General features: G+C 35.0%; 1 protein-coding gene across 1 annotated transcript in view; it reads left to right on the top strand.

Moving 5' to 3' along the window:
* The window catches only part of LOC126762727 (triple functional domain protein), a 91,594-nt gene that overhangs the window by 60,356 nt on the left and 18,415 nt on the right, over positions 1-12,823 (top strand). Inside the window, exon 11 of the mRNA XM_050479690.1 lies at positions 12,516-12,615. Within this exon, the coding sequence (XP_050335647.1) occupies positions 12,516-12,615 (100 nt within the window). The remainder of the gene's footprint in view (positions 1-12,515; positions 12,616-12,823) is intronic.

The raw sequence follows: 12,823 nt of genomic DNA, 5'->3' as shown, positions 1-12,823 counted from the left end.
GAAACCACAAAAGGCACAAAAATTCACCACAAACGTGTGTCTGTTTCTTACAGAGCGATTCCTTATCGCAACGAAGCTTGTTCAACGGCCTTGACGTCATTAGCAATGGTGAAGGCCTTCTTGAAAAACATGCAATGAGTTATCATCAGTGCAATTTGAAGTCTTACAGGCCTACTGGGTACTTCGTAGAAAATGACAACATGGGTTTTAATCCTTGATTAGTAACTGAATAAAGGTCATTCCGAACGAATAATAACCATATACCATAGTAAAACATGTTCTATGGTTATAAACATACATATAAATTGTTTAATGCCCGGAATATGCTAATACAAAATTTTAATAATAAAAAACAAAAGCATCACAGTCCAAACTTTTGCATGTCTACTTGTTTGTATGTAATCGTTTTTATACACCTTTTTCCATTGTATTGTATACCTCACGTTTTCGTATATACCGATACGTAATGTACATATGTATATGTACATATATATATATATTTTTATCGTCTTATCAATTTCGAATTGTCGTCATACTCTACTCAAATTCTTATCGTGTTTACTCTTTCGTTTTCTTTATTTCATTTTTCTATATAATACTTTTCTAGCACAAAGTAACTTCAAGGAAGGCACCAAATATTGGATTCATATGTTTTAGGCTACAAAAAGGCAGTATTAACATTTTGTAATCACCTTCGTTCCACACGAACATATTCTCTTTTACATCAACTTTGTCTGAATAGTGTAATATAATAGAGTTGTGTGTTTAGTATCAGCGAGTTATTGTGAAGATTATGACATTTCGTTGAAGTCGTTTCTATCACGAATGAAAACCAAATATTACTTTCCCATATGTACATATATATTTTTGAGGTCAAGGGGAATCACCAACCCTTCAATCAATTCTTATACACTGGCTTCAATTTCAGACATCAAATAGCCGGTTATCATGGCGCAGTAACGGTCACCATTGACGGTTACGTTCTCACCGGCATCATTTTTGAAGAAATATGGACCGATGATTCCACCGGCCCACAAACCACACTCAACTGTTGTTCTTTTCTGGATTCAGTTCTTGGTCTTCGCCCCAAATGCGGAAATTTTACTTGTTTACATAGCCATGAGCCAAAAATGGGCCTCATCGTTGAACAAAATTTGGCTCGTAAAAGTCGGATTTTCTTAGATCAATCATAAGTCTTTCCATAATGAAATGGCAAACACGCTTAACACGACTAACGCGTGATCTGTCAAAAAAAAATCTATTGAAAAAGTACATCTACTTATATCACCCGTTATGTATATACTATATGTATATATATTTTTTTTCTAAGAAACCGTAAGACCTCAACGTACCTAAACTTAAATAATTTTGTGGGTGAAATGATATGCTGTTTGGTTTTGAGTTCTTCTACTGAATAAGGGGATTACGTAACAATCGTACGTGCTTTAATTCAAAACACCCTAATACAGGCATTCCCCATTTCTAATATTTATATTTCAAATTTATTTCGCCAATTATCATAGAATTGGATTCATTGGAAATTCGTAATTTTCTTTAAAAATTATTATTAACATAGCACAAGTAATTCCCAGAAAAAATTAATACCTCTAATATTATTATGAGACGTAATAATAATTAACAAAGGGTGATCAATATATATATTTATATCTCGCTTAGTTTTAGATGATACTTTCAATATAAATATATATACATATATGTATATATAATAAATAATCAGGATGACGATACGAGTTGAAATCCGAGTGAATATTTGTCTGTCCATGCGTCCGTCTGCATCTCGAAGTAAAAGTTGAGATATCTTAATGAATTGGGTATGCGCGTTCTTTGGCAAAAAGAAAATTACGAGTTCGTAGATGGGCGCAATCGGACCACAAAACACCATTAACCGAAAACCTAAAAAATGCCACAACTATGCACTAAATTGAGATATAGACCTGTAATTTAGGACAAAGGTTTGCAGTAGTAAGGGACACCAGTGGGCAAATTTTTTTTTTTAAATGGGCGTGGCCCTGCTCTCTAACAGGTTTAATGTGTACAAATCAAGAAGCAATTACTATAATGGGATCAAACTTTTCACGAAAAATCCCTTTAGAGTATTCAATCTTATGACCAAAAATTGTTCAAATCCAACAAAATAACAAGTAGGCCCGTAGGTACCAAATATTTGGACCCCAGTACCTATAGTTGACTTTTTACCGCAAATATTGAACAATGTGTGAGATATATAATGGAAGTTCAGGGATAATCTGTCCGGTGCTCTCATATACATATGTACATACCTAACACAACGATTTTCGAACTTCCAGGTGACTTTCTAACACATAAGGACTGCGAATAAAATTGTCCGTTACATTTTTTCCATATCGTGCAATTAAAAATTTTAAATAAACAAATTTTTATATTAGTAGCTCTGAAATAAATGCCAAAAAAAATATTGTGCATCCTTTAAAGTCAATCAGGGGTGTTGTGGAATCTGATAGTTGTCGGAATCAGAATAGAAACCGATCAAAAAAAGCAGTAGGTGTCATGAATTCAGACATTATTGGTTTGATATTCGAAACAGAATTTTTATCGGTTTTGGGTGTCACGGAAACCAATTTTATCGGTTTTGCTGTCAGAAACAAAGCAAGAAGATATTCGCACACAAATTTGAAATGTAAGTTTATTAAATTCATGTTATTTTATTGTTACGAATTAATTTATCTTTATTTCTATAGGAGAAAACATAAGAATAAAACACGAAATGTCTTAATTATTGAGTTTTGAAAAAAAAATGCGGATATTTAAGGAGGAGCCTGCCTTAGAGGCTTAAAAAATCTATTTTTTTTTTTTTTTTGGGAGGGAAAGAAATAATTGATTAAAGCGAAATTTCTAGGGTTTATAGTTATATATTTAAACATCATCCGAAAATTTTTTGGATACGAATTCTTTGATATTCTGCCTTAGGGAAGCAATTGCATGGAAGCATGTGCATTTGTCGGACGGCGGGCAGTATGCAGGTCGCAATTTCTATCGGAAACAAAAAAATCAAAAGAGATTCATATTTGTTAATAACTTTGTTCAAGTTAAACTACGAAAATTTCCAAAAATAAGTGTTAAATTCTAAAAAGTTTTAAAATTTGAAGAACAAGTGGTTTTTGACCAAAAATATTTTATGTACATATGTATGTTCAAACTTAACTTTTCTTAGCTTTTTTTGTTTAAATATAAGATAATTTAATGCCAAAGATAATAAACTTTGCCCTAATTCCATACGCTTAGTTTTTTTCTATCCTGTCCGCCAATTAAGAAAATCGTAAGAATGAAAACCGAGAAATCGCGCGTCAAAGTTTTCGCTTTTTGCCCAAGCGCTCATATACATACATATGTATGTATGTATATAGTATCTACCAGTGCTCGGTCACTATTTCCCTTCTAGCTTCGACAATATTTCAAATTCCCACATATAACATTGGGGGTATATTCTTAGATAGATTTACAAAACGTATTAAACGTAACTTAACACCCAAATGCGTCTATATTCGTTCGATAAATGTTGTCTCTTAAAATCTTTCTTTAATTCTGAACTCATTAAAAACTTTAATAGGATTGCTTCCAAATGTATTCATTTGCAAGTTTGGTCACATTAGTAAACAGCTGATTCGAATATTGGTTTTGCGTATGTTCGAAAAGACAAAAATCCAATCAGATCTGTGACACCATTGAAAATCAGAATTGGTTTGCAATTCTGACAGCTAAGCAATTCTGTCTTGGATTCCACAACACCCCTGAATAAAAATTTATTTAACGCGAAAATGGCAAGCGAAGTGGAAGTGCGGGAAAAAATTATAAAATTTTTTCAAAAGTAGTCGTTTAAGGAAATTGCCAAAGAGGTAGGGGCTAACCCTAAAACCATTTCTCGCGTTATTAAACGCTTTAAGGAAGATGTGCGTATGTGCGGAAGAAAGGTTCTGGTAAAAAGGCAGGGCCACATGATCAGGAGAAGGCGAAGAACGTTGTTACCATTCTCAAGAAAGACCCAAGCATTTCGGGCAGGAAATTGGCGAGGAAGACTGGCTGCTCAGAATCTTTCGTACGCAGGACGAAGAAAAAAGCTGGGCTGAAGACGTACAAGGTACAGAAAGTTCCGAATAGAAACGCCGTCAAGAACGAAACCGCAAAACAACGAGCTAAGAAACTGAGGAAAAATTTTGTCGAAAAATTCGGATGCTGCATAATGGATGACGAGACCTACGTTTTAGCGGACTTTTCTCAGCTACCTGGACAGGAATTTTATCCAGCCGATTTTCGAGGAAATGTTGCTGAAAAATTCAAAGCCAAAAAGGTGACAAAATTTCCAAAGAAATTTCTTGTGTGGCAGGCAATTTGCAGTTGTGGCAAAAGGAGCAGCTCCCTCGTTACATCGGGTACAATCAACAGCGAAATATATGTGATGGAATGTTTACAAAAGAGATTGCTCTCATTTTTAAACCAACATGAAGTGTCCAAGTTTTTTTGGCCTGACCTCGCTTCATGTCACTATAGCAAAACAGTCTTAGAGTGGTTCCAACGCAATGGAGTGATTTACTAAGGCCGATTGAGAGATACTGGGCTTTGGTAAAAAGGGAGATGAAGGCAACAAAAAAGTGACCAAAGACCTTCAAAATTTTAATAGAAAGTGATCTTCAGCAGCTATGAGAGTATCGGACACTACTATAAAAGCACTAATGGACGGGGTTCCGGAAAAAATAAAAATATTTATTAATAACACATAATTCTTGGATTATTCTTCAGTTTTTGAAATTTAAAATAAATGTTTTTAATAAAATATTTTAGTTTATAAAAATTGGACAACTGGTTTAAAAGATTTTTTCATTTTTGTAACGGACAATTTTATTCGACGCAGTTCTTATTTCGGTAAACATGTGAGTTATCAAAGTGAAAATAGGAGAGCGCGTTTTACAGATAACAGTGTCTAAATTGGATAAAATTGGGCGAAAACTTCACCTGCCCCCATGTCACATTCGGATGACTTTAATCCATATGATTGGTGATGGTACCTTAATGAACCTAAGGGAACATTTTATTAGTATATGGCATATTTATAGTATGTAGTATTGACAAAAATAGATAAAATCGGTACACAGTTGAACTTCCATAACTCGAACTCTTGAATTGGCAATAGAAGTCAAATTTCGTACATTCCTTCCTTAACTCGACGTTTTTTTTGTGGAGTATGAGGATACGAGTTCAACTGTATATATAATTGCTTGGATTCCTATCCTCTAGTTGACGGTTAGCACCTTAAGGTAATTTCCTGGCAACCTTAAGGTAATTCCCAGTAAAAAATGTTCGGTTGCACCCGAACTTAGTCCTTCCTTACTTGTTATATTATATAGTTAATTACTTTTGCGTGTTTCATATGATGTTTTTTTTCTCTTTTGATTTAATTTTGATAACTCATAGTTTCTATCAATGCAGTTAATTGTGCATGGAGTTGGGCCATTTGTTGTTCCTTTTTTTGTTTCTACGTAATAGTGAATTAACTGTCCAAAGTTAATTATTATTAAATTTATTTATTTGAGTATAAAATACCTTCTTGGCTGATGGCAATACAAGACTAAAATACAATTGGTTTTCTTACAACTATTTAAAATGTTTGCAGAACATGGATGTTGTTCTATTGTGTTTATTTGCTGCTGATAAATATGTTTACGATGCATTTTTATTAGCTGCAGAGATACAGATGTATGTCTCGAAGCATATTGTTTGTTTTGTTGAATATCCACGCGACCACAGGCAAAAGCAAAACAGATCAGCATTGACAACCGTAATAATAATAATAAAACTTATAATAACACTAGTAATATTGTAATATGAGCATGAGTGCATGAGTGTTAACGAATTACACATTTCTTCGCTCTTAGCTCGTAAGCATTGAATTGGGGGTTCTACTCGGCTTGGTGTGCGCGTATCAGAACTTCTGCTCGAAGTGGATTGACGTAGTCTACTGCAGCGTCGTCTGCGCCTTCGCCGTCGTCGTCGTCGTCATCGCTGCCTACATAAGTGTGCTTGCTGTCGTTTTCTTCACCATATCTTTTTGTGGCGTTGTACTCGGAAACTTCTATCGCCGGAAAATCAGTTGGTCGCTCTCATTTCGTGCGGTCGAACGTTCCGATAGAAAACACCGTTTAATTCTTATATTCCATTTGTTTCGATTTTTGTGCTTATCGGTGCTAGAATACGAATATTTATTACTCATACGCGCTCTGAAGTGTATATCTTTAGTATATATATATACATATATACAAATATAACATAGTTATAATAACAGACATACTTGTATATGTGCATGTGGAGCTACGAAAGAAAGGAAAGAAGGCAATCCCAGCGCTGTAGTGAAAATAAATATTCTAAAGTGTATTCGCATTTATTAAGTTTAATCCAAGCAGACATCATTGTAAAGCTGCAATAGCACAATTGTACTGCATCTTAACGCTCGAGTGAAAGAGTGTGTCACGCGTATTGTTGCGGGCTACGCCGCTTACCTTGCCGCAACGCGTTCTCGCAACCGCTAATGAATAATATTTTACGTGCCTTTAAATCGGAGGATCCAATCATGTCGAAATCATTGAGTTGCGACCATTCCGAGCATTTTTTATGTTTTTGTTGCGCCGACGCCGCCGCAGCAGATACGGAACCGCTGAGCCGCAAGGAGAAGTACAAATCCTGGTACGGCGCCCATAAATTGTGTTTTATATATAACTGTTGGACATATATCTGAAATTTATTTAATTGTGCCCCCGATTTTATTGAAAGACTAATTACCGATAAATTTAAAAGTAAGAACAAAAACATTTAAAGGAATTGCAAATAAGAACATAAAAATTACAAGAAATAAGCAAAAGCGTGATTCACAAATTGCTGAGTACTACATGTGCCCCTTGGGCTTATCGTGGAGCGTTCAGTGCCCAACTTGTGTACTTATTGTTTATATTTCATTGAAATTAATTTAAATTTCGCTTTGTGATAAGCAAAAGCAACAGAGTATGAGGTGAAATGGATCGACATATCGGTTGAATATTTATACGTACATACATGCATAGATATACATACATACATACATATATAGGCGTATGATTAACTTATGATTTGGTGCTTGTTCCACAAGGCGACAATATGTGTTTATTATTATTTTTTGTGGTTTTTTGGTGTTTTTGCTATCTATTAGTCCAAATTTCCAAATAAATTGCGATTATGAAGCAAAGAAAATATTACAGTTATTTGCTTGGTTACTGAATGTCTGAAATATCATGACGGAATAACTCGAAAGTTTTAAAACGAAAAAGTGTGTCATAATGTCCAAATAAAAATAAAATGTTCGACAAGAATTTTCGGTAAAACAAAGGTCTTTCCTAAATGTCGGATTCCTTTTATAGCATATTTAAGTGGAGATCCTGTATACAGAAGTAATTAAGTAAAAATCCATCAAACAATGAAATTATTACGACAAAACTTATGTGAAATACGGTATATTATAGTTTTTGAAGAAATCTCTTTTAAAGTTTGTTTTTTTTTTTATAAAAAAAGCACTTCGAGGTGCACGCAAGTTTTTCGTTATTTTTTATGCATTTTCATAAAATTAAAAATTGTTTTTTTTTACAGTGTTAAAGACTGCGCAATACATTTTTAAGCCTTTTTCATTGGAATAGTTTTGCTAATTGCTGATATAAATACCATTTTATTAATTTTTTTGTTAAAAATATAGCGTCATAGGGATCGTGGCCTTATCAGAGTTGTTTTTGCATGTATGTACTTCATTAAAATTTTATTCTCTTTATTTGCCTTTGTGGTGTTTTCAATTCGTAATTACTATAATTTTTATAAACCCCTGATATTTGAATAATTTGTGAAAAAATATATATATTTATTTACATATTCCGAAACAGCCGTTTAACCGCTCAAAAATGGCTCATATAAGCATTGAAACCATTTGAATTTTTAATCTTTATCCTAAACAAATATTTTCGCTCAGAAAAATAAGCATTGAAATTTTAAAAAAATTCTTTGCTATTTCAAGAATATATAATTTGTAAAACAAGCAATTGAAGAATATATGCAGTTATTCTGAGAGATATAGACTAGTCTAAATGATGCAGTATTTTCTCCACAATGAAAGTGAAAATGAGAAAAACCGTTAGCTTCGGTTGCACCAGCTGGCCTTGCTATTCATTTGTATACATACATATATATGTATATCTATATATTTTATAGGGTCTCTGACCTTTCCTCTCTCTCTCTTTCTCTCTTTCAAAAAGTTACGTGAAGTTTTCTACAACAAAGCATAATCATCTTTAGATTAGATCTCGTAGAGCTAGTAATCTAAAACGTCCAATATTTTTTTTTCTTTTTCACAATGAATGAATACTGGGTTTCTCCGATAGAAATAGAATAGGTCTGCATCTTATTTTAACAAACCAATTACTCTTATGCAAAAAAGATCGTTGTGGAATTCTCATCCAAGCCTTTTTTTCAAGCATTACAATATGAAAGTTAAATTTGACACACGAGTGCATTAGTGTTGCCATATATAGACATTTAAATAGCAACCCTCGCATATTTGTCCTAAAAACCACTCACCAAAAAAGTAATTTATCTGCAATTATTTATTTAGTTGCAAACAATAAATTTCCAGCTACTAAAAATGCTAATAATTTCTTTTTCACCATGCCTAGTCATAATAAAAGCATAATAGAACTTTCTAAGCAAAAACGAATTTCATCATCATCTACCACGCCTAGGCTGGAGCGCATATCAATGGAAATGCCTCAAATAAATAAATTTATTGACATTTAGTAAATATGGTCATTTGCATGTTCTTCTTTTTGCATATCGCCTACTGTTTTTTTTACGTATGACCTTCCACCACCCCCACTATAATTGTGCCTCTCGCTCCGCGCTACGCAAATTAACATGTGAACTGTCGGCGCTTAGCCAAACAAAACACATCCTTATTTACTTAACTTTCAAGACGCAGAACGCACCACAATAGACGCGTTCGACACGCCACTAATGAGTCGCCAAATATATGACCAAGGCGACGACCCCACACTACCCCCACAAAATACACACATGCATACATAGGTGGTGGTATCTACATAGGCACATTTGTATGTACAAACCGCACACGTGTAGCAAATGCACACAGGCCTCCTACACATTATCCTGGTATAGGAGTATCATGTTGTACTGACAGTGGATCCATGTCCAGAATATGTAATCGGTGGTGGAAATGGCGTCGCTTCTATGTGTGTGTTGACGTTGGTGTTAGAGGCTAAACAGTATATCAGCTACCAGCATTTTAGCTAACCAAACATAAATACATAAATAAGGAATAATTGCTCTTCTATAACAGCCTTCCAGGAAATTTTACTAAAAAAAGTTTTGTTATTGTTACTGCCGCTATGTAAAGTTGTAAATGAATTTCCCAGTCTTCTTAGCACCTTTCGTTTCATACAAAGGCACACGACTATTAGCTTTATATCACTTATCAGTTTGACCCTTAAGGCCGATCGGTAAGTACAATAATTTAGCTACTATCAGCCGAGCAAGCGATCATCTAAAAGCCATTAATACTCAAATAGTAAAAAACTCGTATAATCAGGTGATTGGATGATTCCATGTGACATTTTACAGCTTTGTTTCAGATTCTACTTTTTTCCGTATGTGAAAAGTTACATAGCTATTAAAGAGGCCTAAGTTTTTTTTACAAGTAACCGTTCTATTGACTTCATAATTGCACATATGCGGCTTTGATTTGTGCTTGTGGTACATAATTAAAGGATTCCGTCGAAGTTTTTATAAGACTTTTCATATCAGTTTTACCAAACTCATCTCTGAGTTCTTTATCTCGAACTTTATAGCTGTATGAGCTTGAGCGACACCAAAAGCTCCGTCAGGATCGGGAAGGACCTCCGAGCCCTATCGTGCGACTTCTTCAACCAGCTGCTGGAGATATTGATATCATTGGCCTCAACACCCGCGCCGTTAGTTCATCTTTCTCCAGACTGGACAAGGAAGCAAAGCAAATGGGTCTGGCAGTGAAGGAGGGCAAGACGAAATATCTCCTGTCATCAAACAAACAGTCGCCGCACTCGCGACTTGGCTCTCACGTCACTGTTGACAGTCATAACTTTGAAGTCGTAGATAATTTCGTCTATCTTGGAACCAGTGTAAACACCACCAACAATGACAGCCTGGAAATCCAACGCAGGATAACTCTTGCCAACAGGTGCTACTTCGGACTGAGTTGGCAATTGGGATGTAAAATCCTCTCTCGACGAACAAAAGCCAAACTGTATAAGTCACTCATAATTCCCGTCCTGCTATATGATGCAGAGGCCTGGACGATGACAACAACTGATGAGTTGACGTTGCGAGTTTTCGAGGGAAAAGTTCTGCGAAAGATTTATGGTCCTTTGCGCGTTGGCCATGGCGAATATCGCATTCGATGGAACGATGAGCTGTACGAGATATACGACGACATTGACATAGTTCAGCGAATTAAAAGACAGCGGCTACGCTGGCTAGGTCATGTTGTCGACGAAAACACTCCAGCTCTGAAAGTATTCGACGCAGTACCCGCCGGGGGAAGCGGAGGAAGAGAAAGACCTCCACTCCGTTGGAAGGACCAAGTGGAGAAGGACCTGGCTTCGCTTGGAATATCCAATTGGCGCCACGTAGCGGAAAGAAGAAACGACTGGCGCGCTGTTGTTAACTCGGCTATAATCGCGTAAGCGGTGTCTACGCCAATAAAGAAGAAGATGAGCTTGATACATGATTTTGTAAACTATTTTCATTTCGCAAGCTCAGTCACTTTTTCTACAGGGTGTTGTCCTATCTAGTTCCAGTAACTTTTGTAAATGTAAACACTTACAAACACATATATGTATATCGATGTATGTATGTATGTGTATGTATGGGCGAAAAAGTTGTTGACAATGGGACGATGTGGTCAACCATCCAATTCCGGACTTAATTTCCACATTTTTAATGACTTCCTTCTTTCCTTCCGTTTAATTGTGCGCACACAATATAATGATTGAACGACTGAGCTAGCAGCATTTTGATGTAATGTTACTACGCATAGCTACCGCTCACAAACACACACATTACATGTTCATTTTTGTACGGTAGTATATGTGTGGCGCAGGCGTCCGAGCATGTAACTATGCACAAGACCATGTGCCAACTGCGGACGATGTTTATGCTTCTGAAAAAGTTGAGTTGTGTTCTAAGATTTTAACAATTTATACAAAAAAGATTGAAAGTTCAATTCTTTCATCAGTTTTCGTGGATTTTTTAGAATTGCAATACAATTTTCTATACACAAGTTTTAGTAGTTTAGTCTATATAAAACGTTATTATATTTAAATAACTGATTACAACTCATGAACCCAAACGTATCTACATTAATGTAAAGTTAGTTTCTATATTGTGTATAACTAGTACATAGGTTAATGAATTCAAAAGTTCAAACGTGGTCAGGTTTTTCTACTAAACCTAGGTACCCTCTATTAATGTTTCGATCAAAATTATGCTTTAACAAACGGCTTAACATACTAGCGTAGTTCCCGAATTTTCTTTCACTGAATGTTGAGATACTTCATCGACCTATTGGATGCTAAAATCATCCTTTCAAACTTTCGCTATTGTCTTTTAAGGATACTCGGAGCAGATGCATGTGTCTGGGATTTTTTTGACAATTTCTTGAGTTTCTCTATAATTTAGACTAGGCTTAATCACTAATTTAAAACAATTAAGGAAGGGCTAAATTCGGGTACAACCGAACATTTTGTACTCTTGTAATTTGGAGGAATCAGTGTCAGGGAAATATCTTAAGGTTCAAACCATCAACTAGAAGATGGGAACACAAGCATAATAACTCATACAGTCGGGAAGTATTGACCCGATTCGACCTATTTTTGATACACAGAGTTACTATTGTCAGGAAAGGATTCTCTCAGAATTTCACTTGTATATCTCACATATTGACCGATATTTTCGGTCAAAAGTCAACTATTGATATTGGGGTTCACATATTCGGTACCTAGTGGCCTTAACAGTTTTGATTGGCTTTTGTCAATTTTTGGTCATAAGGTGGCAAATTTTTATTTAAAATTGTGTAACATGGCGTGGTTGTAGTCTAATTTCACCCATTTTCGCACTGTGATATAGGAATATATAGGTTTTTAGTAGGTTTGAACAGTACCGAGGTTATCTTCCGATTTCATCTATTTTCAAACTGGCGATAGGAGTTGCGTTAAGGAACAGATAGACAGTCATTCGGATTTCAAATCGTCTCGATCATATATCGTCATTATTATTAGTTTTAATTAATACGTAACACTGTCAGGTGAACAAAACTATTATACCCTGTAGCAACATGTTGAACCAGTGTAATACATAATAATTTATTGCACAAATTAACCTTTCTGTAACTTTTCTATTCGCAGGCCAAAATGGTTTCCTCTACGCAAACACTCACAGAACAAGAACGAGAAGTCACCAGTAGAAAAAACACTAACAAAGAAATCATCAGAGAAGAGCTTAAGGGTAAGTAAACAATTAGAAGTATTATATGAAACAATGAGTTTGAGGTTTTTTTATATAGCTCTTTAATTAAGTCAATTAGCAAGTTATCTTCATTTAATTCACTATTTATTGCAGTCACTTTGATTTTCGGTGGCTTTTTTGGAATATAAATATTGGTATTAACACAGACAGCAAATTTTCAAGCAATTCAATTCAATTAACTAAATTA

The sequence above is a fragment of the Bactrocera neohumeralis genome, chromosome 6 (assembly GCF_024586455.1).
Source record: "Bactrocera neohumeralis isolate Rockhampton chromosome 6, APGP_CSIRO_Bneo_wtdbg2-racon-allhic-juicebox.fasta_v2, whole genome shotgun sequence".
Lineage (NCBI taxonomy): Eukaryota > Metazoa > Arthropoda > Insecta > Diptera > Tephritidae > Bactrocera > Bactrocera neohumeralis.
This window is presented reverse-complemented; position numbering and strand designations above follow the sequence as displayed.